Source organism: Numida meleagris, chromosome 12 (assembly GCF_002078875.1).
Source record: "Numida meleagris isolate 19003 breed g44 Domestic line chromosome 12, NumMel1.0, whole genome shotgun sequence".
Lineage (NCBI taxonomy): Eukaryota > Metazoa > Chordata > Aves > Galliformes > Numididae > Numida > Numida meleagris.
The window spans coordinates 9688030-9704923 of record NC_034420.1 but is presented as its reverse complement, the minus strand read 5'-3'; the positions used below and the strand labels follow the sequence as shown (position 1 = coordinate 9704923).

Here is a 16894-nt window from a genome sequence, read left to right as displayed (position 1 = left end):
CGCCTCCATTCCTCCCTCCCTCTCGCCCGCGCGGGGCCGCGGAGCGGAGCGGGCCCCGGGGCGCGGCTGCCATTTTGTGCGGGCGGCCGGGCTGACCCCATTGTGCTGTGCCCGCAGGTGGATGCCCGCCGCCCGGCATGGAGCAGGCCTGCGAAGTGAGCCGCCGCAGCTGCCTCGTCCCCTTCGGCACCTCGCTGCCGGCCGCCGAGCCCAAGGGCGGTCCGTTCGGCGAGCCCCGCGGCCCCGAGCCGCCCGCCATGCAGCTGGCGGCCGCCAAGCCCGGCTACGGGCAGGACCCTTCCTCCTGCTACATCCCGCTGCGCCGGCTGCAGGACCTGGCCTCCATGATCAGCGCCGAGTACCTCGGCGGCCCCGCCGACGGCGCTGAGGCTCTGCCCGACCCCGGCTCGCCGCCCCCCCGCGCCCCCGCGCCGCAGGAGCCGCCGGGCGGAGCCGGCCCCGAGCCCGCCGCCGCGCTGGGCTTCCCGCTGCTGCTGCGGGACGGAGGGGACGAGGACGACGAGGAGGAGGAGGAGGAGGGCGAGGGCAACGAGACGCCGGAGGAGGAGGACGACGAGGAGGACGACGACGACGACGACGACGACGACGAGACCGAGCAAAGCCGCGGGGCCGGCAGCCCGGAGCCGCCCCGCCTGCAGCCGGCAGAGCTGCCGGTGTCGGACGGCGGCCCCGGGGAGAACGCGGAGCCTTCCGGCAGCGTCGCGGCCGCGCTGCAGCTCGTAAGCGGCGCCGGGGCGGGGAGAGGGGAGGACGGCCGGCGGCACCGGGCGGGGGGGAGCGGCGCGGCTCCATCTTGCGGGCCCGGCCGGGCCGCGGCTGGCAGCTGACATCGCGGCGGCCTGCTGGCAGCCATCTTGCCGAGGGGACAGATTTGACACCAGCTCGGCCGCGGGAGCGCCGCCGCCGTTGGGAGCCGCTGTGCCGGGCCGGGCCGGGCCGCGTCCGCCTTCACGTGTGCGGGGTGATCGCCGCTGTCACCCGCCGGGCGAACCGTGCCTTTGTCGCACGGCCCCGAGGCTCTCACCGCACTATATTATTTTTTTTCTTCCCGTAGACATCATGCCTTCACAGCTGCAAAATTATTGTGTTGGGTTGTTTTCCTTTTTTTTTTTTTTTTTTCCGTTTCACTCTCAGCGTGTTTTTGGGCAGGTGATGGGGGCAGGAGGGGACCTCTCGGCTCTCAGCATCTGGATTGTCAGCGCTCTTTGTTTGGGTGCGAGGTCCCGAGCCGTGACGCTCTTCCCCCCACGTTCCCCGGGCACCCCCATTACTCACTTTCTTTTTTTCTTTTTTTTTTTTACCGCTTTCTAAATGTTACTCACGTTCCATCAGGTTCTTTCCAGACGTGGTTAACGAGCAGGAGTGCTGCAGCTCTGAGTTCTGACAGCAGCTGGATGCATATGACGTATATAGAGCTCATTTTTGAATGCGAGTACAACTTTGGGATGGTTTTCAGCATTCCTCAGTTGAGCTCCCTGAGTTATTTATAGGCACGTCCGTCCGTTATACAGAAGTTCTTAGAGGTCTTCAGTATTTTCCTCGAGTGCTTTATTTAGAAGCGCGTTTTTGTAGACTTCAGCTCGCTTCACTCCGAGTTTGAGGTATGGTTTGATGCGAGGTGTGGAATGTAACCCATGTGACAGCGCTGACCTTGCGACCGTTTCGCTCTTTCTCATTTCAGTGTGGCCACTGCTGCCAGACAGATGCTACTCCTGTATTTTTGGGGAAACGCTTGCTCTCACCCTCATTCATTGGGGAACTTGTTGTGTTTCTCCTGCGGGTGTTGCCCTGGGGCGCTGCAGGGCATGACCCCATGGCGTATGCCTTTGGGAGCAGCCGTGTTCCCGTGCAAAGCCCAGACCCGGGGCTCAGGGGAGAGGCTGCTGTCAGGCTGAGGTCTGTGCGTAGCTTTGTTGAGCGGAGCGGGGATCTCTCAGACATGTGCTCAGTGATGCGGTTGTGGGAGGGTCTCACGTTGTAAACAGAAGCGAGCAGAGGTACTTCCACAACGCTTTGCTTCTACTATCGGTGGCTTTGCTGCGTGCACTGCAGCGCTGCAGCCTGAATGGTGAGAATGCTTTGTATTGGAGCCCGTTATTTGGGCATGGAACGAAGGGCTGACTTTCAGTCAAGCTGCTGTCCTGCATGCTCTGCTATGGCATTAACCTCGCAGAGTTGTTAAAAACTTTTTTTTTTTTTTTGGCAACTGGAGATCTTTCCTCTTCGTCTTCCCTCTGATAAGAGCAGGTTGTGTGAGGGGTCGCTCATTTGAGCTCTGCTGTCTGTGGAGTAGGGGAGCTTTTTGCCTGTGCCAGGTTACCACTGAGGCAGAGTTCACATTTTTTGATTGCTGAACGTGACACAGTAGCTATAGGAATAGCCAGGCTTGCCCTCAGATGCTCTATTCATGCAGGCATTTAATTCCCGTCCCCTTCGGATTTGAGTGACTCGAGTCAGCTTTCTCTGAGAGCCTGCTACAACTTACCAGAACCACCTAAACAAGCCTAACAACAAAAAACCCAGGAGCTCCGCACCGCTATTTTTAGGGCAGCTTGTCATAGCTGGGCCGCTCCGATAACCCCATTTACCCACGGGCTCCTTCGCTTTGCAGCAGGACTTGGTCAGAGATGCTATTCCTAAAGCCGCAGCCCCTTCATCTTTGCCAGCAGGACAGCGTGCATGGAGCAGCCTGTCGGACTGCTGCAAGCTTTCAGGGGTCGCTGGATCGTTAGGAATTCTGAAAAGGCCGATTTCCCAAGTGCCAAGGGTGCTTCCCGCAGAAGGGACAGCACTTGGCTCGGTCTTTGTGGGACGCATACCGGGCGGGCAGGCGGGCATTGTGTTGCAGGGGGCTGTTAATAGCGCATGGCAGGCCCGGCCCAGGTAGCATTCAGGTGTAAAGAGGGATGCGCATATTCTGAAGTTATCTTAACAGCCGCCTTAATCTCGGGTAAGGTTCGCTGAAACTCAAAGCGAAGTGCCGGGTTTTGTGTCGGGGAGAGAGACAAATGACAGCGGCCGTTGTGGGGCCATTGTTCCTGCTCCCGAAGTGACAATGGGGCGACTGCGGGCAGCTGATGGCTCCTCCGTGGAACTGCTGGATCGCGGCCATTTACACTGCAATGGGTGGACGCTTTGTACGTTTTTCTGTTCTTTATCAGCTTGATGCGAGCCTGTCTTCAGCAGTTTCCTGACCTTGCAGGTTGTCCCGCGGCAGCGTTTTGCGGTCGGATGGGCTCTGGGGCCCAAGGCTGTCCCTGGGCAGTGCCCTGCTGCCAGAGTTCCAGTGCTGCAGTATTGGAGAGGCGGGTTTGCTGCTGGCACAATCCTCACGTTGAAATTTTGCTTTTTTATGAATGTAAGTGTTGCACCTTGTTACCTTTTGCTTTGCCAGCTTGTTTTTTTCATTGCTGCCCACGAAGTATGCTGGAGCTGCTTAGTTTGTGGTACATAGCACTTGAAACTGAGAGTTCTTGGAGTGAAGTGTGCCCGTGCACGCGTGTTACACGGTGTGCGGCCTTGTGCCATGCATTCATGTTCATGTGCCTCGACGACCTGGGGTGTGGGGCTGCGGGGGGTTTAGTTCACCAAGGCCATAGGACCTGTAGCATGCTCAAGGTGCTTAAAAAACGAAGGGCCGGCGAAGTGATCTCTTTAAGCCTAGGATTAATCCCTAATACGGTGAAGGGTTCTGTTGCGTTCTGTAGCCGCGGTGTTGTGCTCTTGTTACAAACTGTCTGTCCGCCTGTGTGCAGGTTACTGTGGCACTCCATTTACTGGCAGGCTTCTGTGGGGCCATTCCTGTCTTCTCTAGAGATAAAAGGAACCCATGCCATTCTGTGAACGTTTCCAAAGGAATCTTCTACTACAGATTGCTGCTTTGCGGTGCAAATACCTGCTGGTAGCCTCAGATCCCTGAGACAGAATGGGCATAGCAGTATTGTGAGTCGGGAGCGTCTATTTCCTTGGGCAACTGAGTCTTCCCAGTGGGGAAGTGAATCCAATCTATCTGTACCTCATGCCTGTCCTCAGTGCATGTACAGCTGGGAGAACAGGCTCTCTGCATACTGCTTTCCTGTGCCTGTGCTCTTTCTCAGAACCCTCACTGCTGAGACTTGTGCTGCTGGGATGTTGTTGTTTCCTAGTGGATGCAGAGTTGGACCTCACCAGGCTGGGAAGCCTGCTGGGCCCCTGGGTTTGGAGTGACTCCTGTCGTTTAGAAGTGCCTCCATGTTTTCAGCAGAGATAAACTTAAGGGATTCAACCAAGTTGGGCATCCAGAAGAACTTGGTTTGAGCACTGTCCTACGCTCCATCGCAGCTTGACCATACATTTTGAGGTCCTTAATGCCTTTGGCTGTCAGGCTGTGATAGCACAGCGTGCCCTGTGTGTGGTGTGCTGATGGCTGCTGTGCTGCAGGGCCAGGTGACAGCCGCGTGTGTCCCTCTGGGCTGAGCTCCTGCACAGGGCACTGACTCCTGGGAGCATTTATCCCAGCATTTGGCAGCGATGGCTCTTTGTTTTGCTTGAATTTGTTCTCTAATCTATTTCTGATTAGGTTCTGTTTGTTTATGTGATGTTACCAAAAATAATGTGGTTTCTTGGTAAGCAGCGTGGTGTGGAATGTGTGTGATCGATGCCTTTGCAGTCCTTATGGGGCTGTGTGGGTCTCTGGAGCTGTGCACAGGCAGCGAGACCAGGGGTGTATTTTGGATAGCCTCGAAGGTGTGGTTTTGCGGAATAAAATGTCAAAAACCTCTGTCACTTCTGTTTTCTAAACTAAAATGAAAAGTTCAAGCTTGGGTAAGAGAGACTTCGTTCAGGTGGTGTCCTGGTTAATATGCTTTCCGCAGTCATAAATAATTCGTCATCCCTTGGTCAGGCCTTTAGTTTAGGGCTGTTGCCAGAGGAGCACAAACTTCACTCAGCATTTCGGATCTGGTCGGTACGTGAGGTGGGGTACCCGGTGCCTCCTGCTGCTGCAGGAGGGAAGCAGCCAGCGGCACAGAATGGGCTTTGAGAGCCCGTGTGCCCCTCCGCTTTGTGTTCGCTTGCTGGTGATTTCCGAGGGGAAGGGCAGCTCCTCGACCTTGGGGTTTTTGGTAACATTTTGTGTTGTTGTGAGAGTAACGGTGTTACAGTTTCCTCCAAAGCCTTGCTGAAAGTTGTGGCAGTGGCTCAGTGTGATACTGTTACAGCAGTTCCTGACCCCAGGGCAAAACGCTTCTGTTGTGCCTGCAGTGCTGGGTTTGTTGCTCGCCTCCTGGAAGTGGAGCTGCTTCTTTAGACCTTGGTGCTTCCTGGTCCAGCAGTGGAGTTGCATGGTGCTGCGTGGAAAGGTTTTGTTTTCAAAATGAACCTGTGTTCACTGAACAAATCTGTATCTCACCCAAGAGCTGTCAGCTCTGAACGTGGGTAATGAGCTACTTAAGCCTCAGGAAAAGAAGTGGAATTTTTTTTGAATTATTGTTGAGACTGTATATGTTAAAAAGACATTATTAACTCAAAACTCAGTGGTAAAGGTGGTGATTAACTCTCACTGTTGTTGCTTAGAACCTAATTCTGCTTTTCCTGCCTCTGATTGACAACTTCTTGTGTACAGCCATTGGGAATGGCATGGGGACCAGAAGTACCTGAAGGAAGAAACCTAAGCTTCTGGCAAGGGCTGGGCATGTCCGTCAAGAATCTTTAAAAGCATCATGTTAATGTCACTTCGGATACCAGGAAAAAGTGACAGATGTTTTGTGCTGTCTGCACAGAGCCATCTGTGCTGCTCAGCGCAGTCCTTGCCCAGTAAAATGGGGTTAAGTCCTTTATGGTGGTTAAGGCATCGCCAGGATTTCCACGTTAATGGGTGGAAAAGGTCTGTGAGAGAGTCTGCTTTGAATTAGAGCAGCAGTTTTCAACCTCTGGTGATTTGTGGACCCCTAAACGCTTCCCAGGTGCAGGCTCTTGTATAGAGAATTTAGACCTATCAACAATAGCATTGCTTTCTTTTGTGTAATTTTGTGGCGTTGGAGCGTTTTTCCATGGAGGTGAGCGTGCAGAGTGTGGAGCTGCAGAACACGTTGCAAGCATTGGACATGGTGTGCAACCATCCTGAATTTGGTGTGCAGCAAAATGTGAAAGGCACCACAGGGCCAGGAGCAGGCTGCAGTGCTGGGTAAAGGCACAGTGTGCTTGCATGGAGTACTGGAAGTCAAACCGTTCCTTCTGCATTGGGACACTGCTTGTGGGAAGGCCACTCTGGAGTTGGAAGCATCAGGTGGAGCTGGTGCTGGCACAGGGGGTTTCAGGGCTCATTGGTGTGGTGTGCAGCAGGAGTGAGGGTGGAGATGGGCATCTTGCTGTTTCTGCCTTGTTTGGGAGCACCGTCGTGGTTGAGCTGGTCCATGGGTACTCCTGGCCATCCAGCACCCAGCAGAGTGTAACATGCTGCTGCATTGGTATCTCTCTTCTCTTTGTTTTTATCAAATTAGAAAACTGTTTCAGTGCAGCTGCTCACGGCAGCTTCTGCAGCAGTGATTGAGTGTTCTGCAGAGATAAGGCTGGACTTGGTGCACAGCAATCTCTTCTGTGTCCGAAAGCGCTGATGAATCCAGGAGTGTGCTTTACCTCTCTTGAGGGATGGGAAAGCACTCATTCAAGCTGACATGTTGACTTTGTGTGGTTAGCACTGAGACTGCATCAAGCCTTACTTTGTGCTTCCTTTGGAAGAACAGCAAAAAATAACAAGGAGAAAAGTCCTTGTGTGCCATCTTGTCCTTGTGTGCCAGCACTTGGTGGGGAGCTGCCCTGGCCAGGAAGCCTTCATGTGCATCTCTAGCACAGACTGAGCCGCAGCTTTGTACCAGTTTGACCACAGCTTTTTCAAGGTCCAGCTGCAAACAAGTGGCAGGAGAGGTGGCCCTCTCCGTCCATCCGTCTGTCTGCCCCCACAGTGCTGGCTTGCTTCCATGGCCCTGCTCAGAGCAACGGGCAGTGCCTGGATGTGCGTGCGGTGGGGGAGGGAGGCACTTCTGGGAGCACTCCCAGGGCTGAGACCACCCGGGGAAGGCAGCCTGCCTCCTGCTGCCACTCTGTCCATCCCCTGGTGCGAGCAGGTGGGGTGCTCGCCTGAGGAAGCAGCCTGCTCGTTGCTTAGCAAGGCTTTGTTTGCATTAATTCGTGATAGGGAACTTGTTCTGTGGGTTACATATGGTGTAAGATGGTTGTGAGTGCTCTTTGAGACTGCACATTGACACTGCTCTGGTCTTTAGGGGGAAAAAAGGCACAGCAGTTTTATTGGTAATAAAATGGCAGAGTAGTTGCTGTTAACTTTCAGATGCTTATTGAAGTACTGCACTGGGAGCTTATTTTTCACTTTTAAATATGCAGAATTGGGTTTTTGTGCATGCAAAACCCAAAGCATTGAGCTGGAGAGAGCAACCCAACATAATATTACCCAAAGAATGATGTGAGTGTTTTCAAGAAAAAATGGAGAACTCTCTTTTTGCTTTGGAATAGAGTGTGTTACTTGATGTACCCTCCCACTGTTAGTGGAAAGACAGAAACCTTCCTGTTACCTGATGCAAGAAGGGCGCGGAGCAGGATGGTTATCTCCTTTTATTAGTTCCTGCACTTGCCCTGGTGCTGGTCTGTTTGGTTTTCTCAAACACCTGTTCAGAGTGCTTACTATTTTGGATAATGTGGTGACTGCCCACGGATTTCTGATTAGCAGCAGTGAAACAAATCAGATGGTTCTTAGCTTGCTGGCCATCCTCAATATGAAGGTGAGTACATACGAAGCAGGATTCTCAACATAAGGGTGAAGAAGCTTCTTAAGTGCAAGCTTGCAGGACTTGATTGAAGCATGAGCCTTCCTCAGAATGTAGCTCAAAGTGCTAGTAACAAGAGATAATTAAGCATAAGTGTATTTTATTGCTCATGTTCAAAAACTGTAGGAGTAACTAGTAGGGAAATCTCAGCAAAAGCAAATGAAATTTTAAAAACTTCTTGTCAATGTCATGTTTATCATTTTTGTTTGTTTGGAAAAATGCTTCTATGGAGTTCCATGGGGATACCTGCTGGCTTTGAGGAGGTTATGGTCTTGTCTGAGTGGCATCTTTGCACTGTGATTAACAACGTGGCATTTCACCCCCTTCTCCTGTGGAGAAATCATAATTTACATAGAAAAGGAAACTCGAAAGCCCCAGTTAAGTGTTCATTGCTTCTAAAGAAGCCACTGGGATTGAATTAAGAAACAAATGTGTGAGTGCTTCTATTTCCACTGTATCCCAAACTGCTAGTTTTTAGCTGCTAAGTTTTGAATAGACATTCACTCATTGCAGTGTGCACATGCTGTTCTCTAGTACCGCTTCTTTCTGGTTACAGCCAAAGTCACAATGAATACTTCTAATTTTGTGCAATTTGAATATGGTTTTCATTTCATGGATTTTGAAACTTAGTCTCTGAAAATGGTCACTGCATTTATCGGATATCTTGCTAGTAAACAGTTTGATAGAATAAAGGAACACAAAAATACGATTGAAAATCAGGCATATCTAATGACCTGGTTTTGTTTCAGTCTTTAGCTAGTTCACTGATGGTAAGAAAATATTTGTTGACAATGTCTTTGTTAGACAGTGAGGTTCTGGTGATCCCCACAGTTCCTCTCTTTCTTGAAACAATTAGTGTGGATTAAAGAATCCAGCTTTAAAGAAAACTTAGTTTTCATTAGAACTTAGCTTTTCATTTGAAATGCACTCAGATAAGCAAGCAAACCTGAGTTTCCCAGGCATAGTTTATTCTCTGTCAGTGGTCTGAAATCCTCTGCGTGTCTGTGGATTTTTCTTCACTGGGTGTTGGGATGAGTCCATTCCCTTTCCCACCTGCATTCTCTTCCCTTCTCCCTCACATCTTGCTGTTGTTTGCTTCTGGTTACTGTGATGCCAAAGTCCCAAGGGTTCATATCACACTGCTGTTCTGTTCAATTCATAAGCAAAAATTATCACTGTTAAGAAAGTGTTGAAACAGAGATGCTGTTACCTGGTTGTCTTTCTGTCTGAGACTCCCAAACTAGAAACAGTTGTTTCAGGATTTGTGAATTACTCAGTGTAATGCAACCAGCTCTCTTCATTTTAACCTTTTACAGTATTTCTTATATGCATAGCAGCCTTTCCATTCATAGGCTGTACAGCCTGAGCCAGGGTACATAAAAATTAGCCAGAGGACAAGTATCAAGAAGCACAAAGAGAAAAGAAGTTTGCCTTCTGTCACCATCTCTGCTGCATTTTCTACTAGTGAGCATTGAATTAGCCAGTATTGAACACTTGTTTGTGATCATGTCCCAGATAAGGTCGGCGTATGCGTTGTGGACATGGATGTAGGTCAGGCTGCTGGGGCGCAGCGAGGCCTAGCGGGAGGCCGCGCCTCAGGGCCGGGCCCTGGGTGCTGAGGTCAGTCCCCAGGGATCCTCCTGCTCTGGGAGGACAAAGCACATCCATCGTCCTCGTGACATTGGGCTGTTTGTGGCTCTCCAGCAGGCCTCTAATTTCTGTGTTTATGTCAACACTTGGCATACAGTGAAGTGCCGGCGTGCTTACCGCGGGTGGTGGTGATTTCACCATGCAGGTGTTGTGGTTTGCGTGTTGTTTTGTTAGGTTGGGTTTTTTTCTTTTCCAATACTCAGCCTTCCCTGTGCAGGGCTGGCCCTCTCTGTGAGCATTCTCCAGCACAGCTCTACCTGTACTGGTGCACTTGGACCTCGTTTTGCTTCATTCCAAATACTGCTTAAGCTTTAAAGCAGATTCAATTTAATATTCATTCCAGTTTTTTTTTTGTTAGGTTTGGTTTTGTTTTCACAAAAGCTTATTTAAAAAAGAATCTTAATGTCAATTTTATTTTATTTTTTTACTTCATCACAAGCAGTTATTAATTTCCAATCTTGATTTTGCTTCCACATTGTTCTTGACTTCATCTTTTTATCTTTTCATGCAACACATTCATGAGCAAAGATCGTTTCCCTTGTCCCATCTTCTCCTGTCTGCATTCATTCATTTCTCAGCGCACAAGTACTGGAGCAAAGTGAAGTAATGAACTCGGAGTGGATCCCATCAGGATGGGAGGCTGGAGGGAAGAAAAGGACACTGGTAGAAATGTTATTTTTAACTATGTGAGAAGCAGTCATTGCATAGGAGTTCTGTGCCCCAGGTTTGTCCTGTTAGCATTTCTTTGCTGGGACATTGAGCTTCAGATTCAGCAACGCAGGAGTATCTGGTTGGAATCAGGTGAACTCAGTGCCATTCTTTTCCTCCTGTTCAGGAAAGTACTCATGGTCAGTGAGCTTTAAGGAAGAAAATCAGGGTGAGACACGGGAAACTGACTCTCACCAAAGCTTTCAGTGCAGGGAACAGCCAGAGAGGGGCTGCCCCAGCAAGGAGAGGCTCAGAGAGAGCTCTGGGTGTTGCTCCCTGTGCTGCCAGGCGCTCCAGCTCAGATCAGGGTTTCCCTGCTACCTGGCAGCTGCTCCTGCAGTGAGATCTGCTCTCAGATACCCGGGGCTGCTGCTGCAGGGCCTTCGGCAGGCATCTGCCATGCTTCAAGGAAGCACACGAGGAAATACACAGTCTTGGTCTGCCTGCTGTTAATGTCATTGTTTATACTGTGTTGTTTAATTATCGTCTGGATGTGCCTTCTCCTTGTGTGTTCTTCCCTGGCTTTTGTTCTGTCCACTCTCACCTGTACCAGGCCAGGTGGTGTCTTTGTGTTTTTGCTGGGAGTCTGGAGCCTCCTCCTTTCTTTTCAACATCCTCCTTGCACAGCCTGTTCTGCTGCCCCAGCCTTTCCAACAGCAGGTTCTGTCCATTGCTTCAATGAATAAATAACGTTGTGCTAATAGTTAAGGAATAAGCCATAGAAGGGTTATTCTGGCCTAGATTTTCCATGACGGCTTTCCAAAAGAGGTCTGAATTACCAGTGTACAGGGCTGTGCTGGGTGCAGCCCCATCAGGCTCAGCTGTTAGGGTGCATAACGCTGAAAATCTTGGCTTGTGACTGAGCATGGAGTTAGGTCTCTCTGCGCTTTGCTGAGATGGCCGCTTCCCAGTCCCACTGCTGGGACGTGCAGTGCCTGCGGCTGTGCCATGCTGGAGGTGGCAGCGCGCTCGAGCTGCTGCAGGGATGGAGTGCTGCAGGAGGGTGCAGCCTGCAGCACGTGCGTGCTTGTGCTTTGCACGGCTTTTTTCAGCAAGATTAATGGGTTGAACAGTAGCTTGAGGTGACAGAACTGAGAGCAGGCATCAAACAAGCTTTGCTTTTGTCACTATTTAATGATGTGGTTATTTTAAAGGGAGGAATATCACTGAAAGACAGTCGAGGACTTAGAATACGTCATGAAATGAGAGCTGGCACTCAGCTTCACTCAGCAAGTTACCGAGGCTGGTGTTTTTTTGCATAATACAAATTCGGGATGTGGCTGTCAAGGCAGAAGTCTTTGTGTTGTCCTGCTTTTGCACCTCAGCTTGTGACACTTTCTCAACAGTCGGTGCTTTTTTGAGGGTCTTGTACTGGTGGAGTGGGTTTGATTAAAAAGCGCCCACAATATATGTTCTTGTTCTCTCCAAAACAAACACAAAATGGTCTGGAATACTGCGTACAATCTAGAGTTTAGACTGTAGCTTGTCTCATCTGAGCAGCAAATTAATGCCAAACAGCTGATAACAGAGCAGACAGCGCTCACTCCCTTTGGGAGAACGTCTGAGAACACAGACTGTAGCGGTGAGTGCAGATGAAGCAGGGCAGCGTGCTGTCCTTCCTCGCTAACCCTCTCACCTCCTTCAGATTTCTTCAGTGCATCTCTGCTGGAGTTACAGCACGGCTCCTCCCCACAGTGCAACCGCTCACTAGTTTTGCTCTTTAAACACGTGAACATTTGAATGCTCTGTGGGTAAACGTTAATTATTCTGACCGCACGTAAGGGCTGCATCTGAAGTTCAGTACTTTGGTTATGAGCCCAAAAAATGTGGGGCTTTTTCTAGTTCATGGAAAAGTCATCATTGCTGCGGGGCTGAAATTCTGGCCATTGGGATTTATTACCAGTTTAATCTTAGTCTAATTGCACTTAGAGGGAAATTTGTTGTATTATGACCAAAGGAATGAATGCTTTGAGGATTGCAGTTATGGCATCGCACAGCAGAGTCTAAAGGAAAAGACTTTATCATACCTGGAAATGACGACTGCTACTTTTAGAGAGGGAAGGAACAGTGCAGGAATTCAGCCTGCATCTGCTTGATGTTGCCTGCGGCTGCCAGGGAAAGAACACAGCAGGCATGAGAATGGCTGCAGACAGACTGATGCTGAAAAGCCTGCTGAATGCTTGGAAGGGAGTTGAGTGCTGAAGCATTGTCTCTGGATAGTTTCTTGAAAGCCAAGTTTTCCTTAGGTGGCTGTGTTTAGTATGGGGGGGGTGACGAAAGCGTGGATTTAAATGCAGACTTGCCTCCAGGGCAGGGGCTGGGCTGTCACTCAGGTGAATCAGTGTGAATGACTTTGGCAAATCCCCACATAGCTGCACTGCTGGCCCAGCTGACTGCGCTAGGATTACAGCTTTTGAGATGCACATGCCTTATGTGTGCTCTGCAGCGCATCGGAGTTTTGTTTTGTTACAGTATGTATGCACACCTTGAAACCTGGCACTGAAAAATGCATAAAATATCTGGGGTAAACATCACCTTTACAGGAAGAGCATGTACGCTGGAAAGGAGGAAAAAATGGGTTTGCATCTGAAAAAGCATCAATGTCTGAAGTGCCACCAGCTCTGCACCTCTGCCTCCTGTGCTCGGGCAGCCCCTGCCCCCTGCCTGTCCCTATTGCCCTCCTTTTGCTCTTGCTCAGAAATAAGTTATTGCATGGCTTTCGATGGCTGAGTGAGAAGAATTTCAGCAATGGCGTGTATAGGGTAATTACCTGCTTTATTTCATGTAACAGAGAACTTTATCCTTTTGTAGTCACTATAACCACGTGCAGAGATCCCATAAAACTTGCCCTGCGGTGGGATATAGCTTTTATTAGAGAGATCTGTTGTAGTTTAGTCCCTAGGATGTTGAACTATGAATTGCAGGAGATGTGCCTCAAAGGGTGGTGAGCAGAATGAAAATGTGAAGTGAGAAGGTGCATATTTGCGCCATGACAGCTCTAATGGGGAGCACATTGCTGATGCTTATTGGCAAAAGTATCTGCAGCACTGCTTAGAGCTCTTACAGTGCTGAAGCCGCCTGGGACAGGTCATTGGCAAGTGCTGGCAAACAAGCTGGGTGCCCCACGGCGGGCACCTGGGAACCTCCAGCACCCCGAGCTGGCTCAGCTCGTCGGTGCAGGCAGGCTCTGGGATCCCCACCTCAGCCCCGGTTCTGCTGGTTCCATAGTGTCCAACCAGAAGGGTCTGCATGCTTGGGAAACAGAGGGATCTGCTCTCTGCTTGGCGATGGTGAGGCAGGAATGGCAGTAAAGCAATGCTGGGTGTGTGTTGGTGGTGTTTGTGCTGGAAGGTTTTGATGTTCTCCTGATTGCTGCAGTGCCCTCAGAACTGAAGTGCTTTTGGGTGTCTGTACACAGCTGCTCCTTGCAGGCAGACTTTGGAAGCAGATGGGGTCTGTGTGTTTCACAGAGGGGGGTGACTGCACTTTTGCTGTTCTTGGGGCAGAGCAATGGCAGCTCTGGTCACATAAACCCAAAATTCGAACAAGAGCTTTTTTTTTTTTTTCTTTCCCTGTTTGTAGTTGCATTTGATTTCAAATATTTTATGAGAAAGGTTTTTTCCTGAGCACGTGTAAGAAGTGAGACAGTCATTAGCCTTGTACATGCCGACTCTTTTATTTGCTCTTCTCATCACCTCATTCCAGTCAGGAATAGTTCATTGTCTTTCATTACTTCTTCTGTACATCACAACCTTTGAAATGAAGCAGTTGGTTTTAGTGAAGCCATTGGAGCTGGTTGTGACTCAAGGTATTGCCCCGCTCTAATAAACGTATGAACTTTGAGTGTAGTCGTTTACCAGGTTACATTCCTCACTGGAAGAAAAAAAAAAAACACAAAAAAGAGTACCCAACCAACCCAATAAAATCAAACCCAAGTTTATTGTTTTGTTCTCTCGGAAAGATGAGAAGAATGATGATGTTCTTTGAAGGTGTAGGAGCCACTAAGTAAAATCAGGACTTGCTTTTTCGTGTAAATGTCTCTGGTGGCCAGATGTAATCTGCATACGGGGAAGGGGGAGGCAAGGCTCTTTAAAAGCATCTGGAGCTTTAGTGATTTCTTGTGTTCTGATTTTTCCCCAAAGATCCGAGCCAAGAAGAAACCTACTCCAGTGAAGTATGAAGTTGGGGATCTTGTTTGGGCCAAGTTCAACAGACGCCCGTGGTGGCCATGCACAATTTGTCATGACCCAGTGCTGGACTGTCACTCAAAAATGAAAGGTACTGTATCTACTCAGACTGCAAAGTGGAGGAGTTGTATAGTTCCTTATTAATGAAAAAAAAGTAAGACCTTGATCTGTGAAGTAGAACTACACCAGGGAGATGATAGGAGGAAGAGGTTAAAGCTGAGCAAGTGGCACAGGCAGCTGCTGAATGTGTAGGCTTCCAGGGTATAAGAAGGATGAGTATCCAGGATGAGTGCAGGGCAGTGCAGGAGAAAGAACAGCCAGCCACTTGACAAAGATACAGAGAGAAAGGTGGATCAGAGAGGTGAGGGCAGAGTAATGCAGTATGAAAAGGACAGCAAGCATTGCTGGGGAGTGGGGAAAAGTTGAGTGAAACTTATAAGCAGGAGGGAAACTAACATTTTACATGGTCTGATAGTGATAGGACAAGATAGAATGACTAAAACTGAAAGAGGGAAGATTTAGGTGAGATGTTAGATGGAAATTCTTTATTCAGAATTTGGTGTGGCACTGGCACTGCTGCCCAGGGCTGTGGGTGCCTCATCCTTGGAGGTGCCCAAGGCCAGGTGGGACGGGGCCCTGTGTGGGTGAGGGGCAGCCAGCCCATGGCAGGGGTTGGGACTGGATGGGCTTTAAGGTCCCTTCCAACCCAAGCCATTCTGTGAGTTGGGGAGTTGGCCAGGCTGGGGAAGGGGAGGCAGGAGAGGCTGTGAAGTGGGGTTGGGGTGGAACAGCCTAGCTGCTGAATGCCTTAAGGTGTTATGTGAATGTGTGAGAGGAAGTGACTTTTTGGCCTTGTTCGACACTGGGAAGCAGGGGGCTGTTTATGGGGATATATCAGAAAAACCTTGTGATGGAGCCACATATGTGATAGCTTAGGGCATAGTGTGTTAGCGAAACTAAGAGCCAGCCAAGTGTGAGGGAAAGGGATAGAGGGAAATAAGACAGAGCACAAGAAAGAAGAGGGTGGAGCCCAGAAAGGATGGAGTCACACAAGGTCAAGACAGAGGAGCATAGATATGTGATCAGGAGAACAGAGGAGAAGTAATTGTTTGGGAATTGCACTTTATTTGAAAGCTCTCACACTGCTTTTAGGATCATATTGGCTACCATGGGGAGGCTGCCACAAATTGAAAGGCTAATTTATTTCTTCCGGGTTTCCCTTTCTGGTTTGTTTTGTACTGTAACGAGAAATCCCTTGAGAATGGTGCCTTCTGCATCTGACAGCTCCCTGGCCCTCGCCAGCCTAAGAACTAAGTGCTGAGAATGAATAGACTTTTCTACTGACCACAGGCTCAGAGCTGTCTGCTATTTCTCTAGAGGCACGAAGCAGCTTTTCCTGTATTGTGCTCACCTCAGCCGCAGGTTTGGTTGCTGTAGTCTTACTTACTATTTTTCCAGTTTCCTCTTCATCTTTTGGGAGGCACTCATCCTGGTTCTGGATAATACTGAGTGTGCAATTGTAAATAGTCCATTTTGAGCTCTCAAATTCCCATTAAGGATGTTGCCTGAATACACCCATATTGTCCTGTGTCCTCCCACCCCCAGTGAAATTATGGACAGGATTTAATATATACATCTGTCCAGCAATCCCTTCTCAGCCCGTGTATGGTAATTTCTAATGGAGGAATTCTGCAGAGAGGGAACATGCTATTAACAAATTCTATTCTCCAGCTATGTAATAGAATCTCCTATTGTGTTTTATCCATGTTGAGATCAAGATAGCTCTGAGGAAAAATTTCCAGTTGTTGTTCTCTGTTATCTATTCATCTCACCTCCCCGAGTGGTGAATGGCAGACCAGGTGGATCTGAACTCGGGTGCTTTTGGGAGCAGGGAGCTGTGGGGCTCTGCATGCACTGTAGAAAGCATGGTCCTCCTGCCTTAGTTCTCTCTTGTTGTCATGGGAACGAGCCCTTCAAAATAAGGCAGGTTGCTTTAAACTCATCACTTGTGCAAAAAGCTCCTCTCTCGGTTTGAGGCGTGGTGTTATGTTTAAAGCAGCTTGCCTTTTCTTGACAAGCTCTTGAATGATGTAGAGACTTTTGGAGCTGGAAAATTGAGACTCAGTGGCTTGGATCCTTGTATTGTGGATGGGATTAGGTCTGTCATCTTTGTCCTTGGATTGATTTTGCCCCAGTCAGTATTTGTCATCGTTTACCTGTTGTTGCTCAGAATGTCAGTGCTGGCATTGCTGGGTGCCAGGCTGCTGGCACGGGTTGGGCGCTCCAGGAGGAGGCAGTGCAAACAAAAGGGGCAGCAAAGCTCAGGCTACGTGTTCAGCTGGGAAGGTATTCCCAGGACAGCATGAAGCACACATTGCAGGGAGAAGTTTATATCTTGTGTTCAAGCCTCTTTGGCATTGTTCCAGCACTTGAAACATGTCCTCTTTAATCAGAATACCTAGTACTGGCTCAGTTCTTCATTCCTTCGTGCCCATTAAGTGCTCTTGCTCA

General features: G+C 49.4%; 1 protein-coding gene across 3 annotated transcripts in view; it reads left to right on the top strand.

The window, feature by feature from the left end:
- The window catches only part of NSD1 (nuclear receptor binding SET domain protein 1), a 59944-nt gene that overhangs the window by 1595 nt on the left and 41455 nt on the right, over nucleotides 1-16894 (top strand). Inside the window, exons 2-3 of one of the 3 annotated variants that reach the window (XM_021410912.1) lie at nucleotides 118-740; nucleotides 14339-14474. In XM_021410912.1, the coding sequence (XP_021266587.1) occupies nucleotides 138-740; nucleotides 14339-14474 (739 nt within the window). In that variant the 5' untranslated portion in view covers nucleotides 118-137. Of the gene's footprint in view, nucleotides 1-44; nucleotides 741-7641; nucleotides 7794-14338; nucleotides 14475-16894 lie in introns of those variants that run through there. The other 2 variants (XM_021410914.1, XM_021410911.1) reach the window with 2 other exon arrangements.